The sequence below is a fragment of the Charadrius vociferus genome, unplaced genomic scaffold, assembly GCF_000708025.1.
Source record: "Charadrius vociferus isolate BGI_N301 unplaced genomic scaffold, ASM70802v2 scaffold163, whole genome shotgun sequence".
NCBI lineage: Eukaryota > Metazoa > Chordata > Aves > Charadriiformes > Charadriidae > Charadrius > Charadrius vociferus.
The window spans coordinates 7,343,283-7,347,025 of NW_009648332.1; the positions used below are offsets into that span (position 1 = coordinate 7,343,283).

General features: G+C 60.4%; 2 protein-coding genes across 2 annotated transcripts in view; one reads left to right on the forward strand and one right to left on the reverse strand.

The window, feature by feature from the left end:
* Nucleotides 1-232: 232 nt before the first annotated feature.
* TCTEX1D4 (Tctex1 domain containing 4) lies at nucleotides 233-901 on the forward strand. The gene has a single exon (XM_009884668.1). The coding sequence runs from the start codon at nucleotides 233-235 to the stop codon at nucleotides 899-901; it is 669 nt and encodes a 222-aa protein (XP_009882970.1).
* A 1,660-nt stretch (nucleotides 902-2,561) lies between these two features.
* Nucleotides 2,562-3,743, reverse strand: part of PLK3 (polo-like kinase 3) — a 5,743-nt gene continuing 4,561 nt past the window's right edge. Inside the window, 3 exon segments of the mRNA XM_009884856.1 lie at nucleotides 2,562-2,756; nucleotides 3,140-3,250; nucleotides 3,496-3,734. Coding sequence (XP_009883158.1) covers nucleotides 2,562-2,756; nucleotides 3,140-3,250; nucleotides 3,496-3,734 — 545 coding nt within the window.

Genomic DNA, 3,743 nt, shown 5'->3' on the forward strand with positions numbered 1-3,743 from the left:
GTTGGAGCAGCCTCAGCTGGCTGAGGCTGCTGGGGATGGAGGCGCTGGTGAAGTGAAGGTGGCTGCCACCAGCCCCTCTGCATCCAGCCCCACAGGGACCCACGTGCCAGGAGGCATGGGATTTGCAAGCAGCAGGGAGAAGCAAAGCAGAGAGGCACTGAGATGGAGAGGCTGGGGAACAACCCACCTCCCCCCAACACTCAGAGACACGTCTCCCTTCCAGGCTGCCCATATGGCTGAGCAGTTGTCCCCAGAGATGGCCCAGGTGACGGCTGCGGATGGTGTTGAAGCCCCTCCGCTCCGGACCACCCGCCGCGGGTCCCAGCCCCCAGCCCCCGCCCGGGGCACTGAAGAAGGCAAACCACCGCTCCTACCTTCTCGCCGCAGCTCCATCCTCAGCACCCTCCCGGGGCCCCTGGCCAGCCGCCGCAGCTCTCTTGGGGCAGCCCCAGGGGGCAGGCGCCCCTCCATCGGCCCATGGATGCTCCACAGCCGTGTGAGCTTCTCTGGGCTCCCCCTTTTCCAGCCCATCCTCAAGACCCGCCTCGAAAACACCTACAGGATGGGGCCTGATGAAGGCTGCAAGTTCGATGCAGAGCGGGTGCAGCGGGTGCTGGAGGGGGCCTTGGCAGGCGCCTTGGGGACCACGGTCTACAGCCCCCAGGGCAGCGCCCCACTAGCCCAGAGCCTGGCCGAGCTGCTGCGGAGTCAGGCAAAGGAGGTGGTGCCACCCCGCTACAAGCTGGTCTGCCATGTGCTGCTGGGCCAGCGGGGCCAGCAGAGCCTGCTGGTGGCCAGCCGGGCACTGTGGGACCCTGAGAGTGACAGCTTTGCTGCTGCCACCTTCTCCAATACCTCCCTCTTTGCCGTGGCCACAGTGCATGGGGTCTACTTTGAGTAGTAGCCACCTGTCGTTTCACCCAGACTTGTAGGGCTACAGGGGGACAAGAGCTGAAATAAAGGTTTGCTCCAGCTGTGGCTCATACCTGGGAGTCTTTGGCCATGGTGTGTACAGGGAGCGAGGCACGGATGCACCTCAGTGCCCTAGTGCTCGCTACAGCCCCCAGCCTCGGCTCACACCCATACCATAGCTTCCACTACCACAGTTTGCAAAAAAGACCTAAACTGCAGCAAATACAACCCAAAAGAACGCATCACCCTGGAGCGGGCAGCTGCCCGAGGCTGTGCTACAGGGAGCAGCCGAGGCAGGTTCCCACAGCGCAAGCTGCTCCCAGGCAGATTGATTACACCAGTACTGGGGAAGGAGGTGACAGATCACCTTCAAAGCAAGCTCATGGAGCCTATTAAATCCCACCTCTTTCCTGGCTCCACTCCCAGCTCGTATCCCATCACAGGAGGTGTCACAGTGCAAGAACCCAGGCCACCCACCCCCTGGGCCACAGCTCCTGCCTTCTGCAGCTCAGCAGAAGCGTGAGAGGGGCTGGGTTTGGTCCAAGTGCAGAGACAGTTGGGAATGAGAGTTTGGCAGCAGCAAAAAGAAGCTGAGGCAGCTCCAGGGCTCCACAGGCATCAGCAAGACCTAACTCTGCCCTTCCTGGCAGGTACCACAGGGGCTCCTCACCCCTATCCCGCCTCCCTGACCTTGTCCCCCAGCAGCAGCCATCAGTAAGCAGCCCTGGAGCAAGAATAAAGATGAAGCTGAAGCCCTTTTGGGACCAAGGCTCCAGCTCCAAGCAAGGTGGACACAGTTTGCCCGTACACAAATAAGTTTTTATTGAGGCGAGTGAGGGAGAGGGGAGCCACACATGGACAGACCAACAGGAAAATAAATAATTCCATATAAATAATATACATAAATAGTCCCACATGGCAGAGACTGCCTTGAAACAAGAAACATCCCTGGGTCCCAGCAAGACAAGGGCTTCTCCAGGCAAGCCCTTGGATCCCATCCCCCCCCTGTACCAGACAATTCACAATTTGGAAGCGGTCGGGGCATGGCTGGACCCAGCAGAGCCCCTTCCTTAGTGTAGCAGTTGTGGAGTGGCACACACCAGCCCACGCAGCCCCCGGCAGGGCAGGCAGCGCCCTTCACCCCTGTCCACCCCTGGGAAGGGGTTTTCCCTACCCCACAGCAGCCAAGCCTTGAGGTCAAGGCTGTGCCGGTCCTCTCCAGGCCACGGAGAGGGTCTGTGCAACTGGTGCATCACCTCGGGCAGGGCAGCCCGAGCCCCCACTGCAGGCAGCTGCCAGCCAGGGCAGCCTGAAGCACCAGGCCACAAACAAGGCACAGCCAGACCCAAACCTGGCTGCAGGGCACTCGCCCACCACCTCCCTGTGCCACCCCAGTTCACTCCACCAAGACCAGCACAACCAGAGCAGGAGCTGCCAGCGGGAAGACAGCGATTGCCCAGAGCCAGGGAGCAGCAAGGACATCCAGACCTGCTGCTGTAACCACATCCATGTGTCTTATTCCAGAGTCCAGCTGAGTACCGGAATACAGGGTGCCCAGGTGGGCAGCCAGCACCATAACATACCTCCCATCCTGTGGGAGGGCAGGGGGAAGACCTCTACATCCAGAGAGGGTCCCCCAAGGTCCCATGCTAGGCCTCAGCCCGTTCTTGGAGGAGCTTGAGGATGTATCTGAGGCGGTGGTGGAGTTCAGGAGAGCAGCCCAGCTCCTGGATGCTGCACAGCTTGTAGGTGTAGGAGTTGCGCTCCCGGTTGATGTAGGTGACAAGGCAGGAATGGTCAGGCTTGCTAATGATCACCTTGGTGTGGTCATTGTAGAAGTTCACCTAGAAGACAGGTTGGGCTTGGTTTAACCCACGCTTCCTGCAGCATGTTGAGAGCCGGGATGGAGCCACACTTCCTGCCTCAACCCGTTCCTCCTCCCCAACCTGCCTGGGAGCATCCCTGCTCCATGCCCCAGAGCGGGAACACGCCAGCCCCAGCACTGGGGTGGATGGAAGCAGCCAACTGAAGCGTCATGTCCCCCATGGGGTGGACAAGCTGCAACCAGCAGCTCCAGGCACTGGAGCAGTATCCTGCACCCACAGCTGTTTTCACAGCTGGACCTTGCATTTGGGCTGTGGCAGACTAGATCTAACACAGGCCAGCAGTCCCCAGCTGGCCCCCTCCCCACAGGGGTCTGGGGATCTCCACTGTGCCCCACACCTACCTGGAGGGTGCCACTGCTGAAGAGCATGAGCAAGGCCTGGTCGGTCTTCACCCACTGCAGGAGGAGCAGGGCTGGCTGCCCGAGGTCATCTATGCTGGGCAAGTCACCTCCCTTGGAGAGAAGAGTCTGTGTAAGCCATTGGTCCCATACATGGGAACACTGCCACCAGCATACCCACAGCCAAATCTGGACACACCCCCATTGAGGTCCCCACTCCCAGGACACAACTCTCTGGGTGTCCACCTGGTCACAGGCTATGAGCAGAGAATTCCACAGCCCCAAGTAGTGTGGTCAAGCCACGACCCAACACCCAGTCTACCCATGACCCCAGCCCAACCCAGGGCCCCAGCACCCACCTTCATGAGATGCTGCTCCATGTAGGACGCAAAGTAGCGCAAGACACTCATCTGTCCCTGCAGCTGCTCAGGGATGGCAGCCACAGAGAACACAAGGTGTTTGCTGTTGGTCGGGTTGTAATGCACAGTCCTGGGAGGAAGAAGACCATGAGCTTTGGGGACACCCAGCACCAAACCTACCCCTGGCACAGCCTCCCCTTGCCCCTTCCCACCTGAGGGGCTTCCCCAGGCACCAGCCCCTTCCCCAC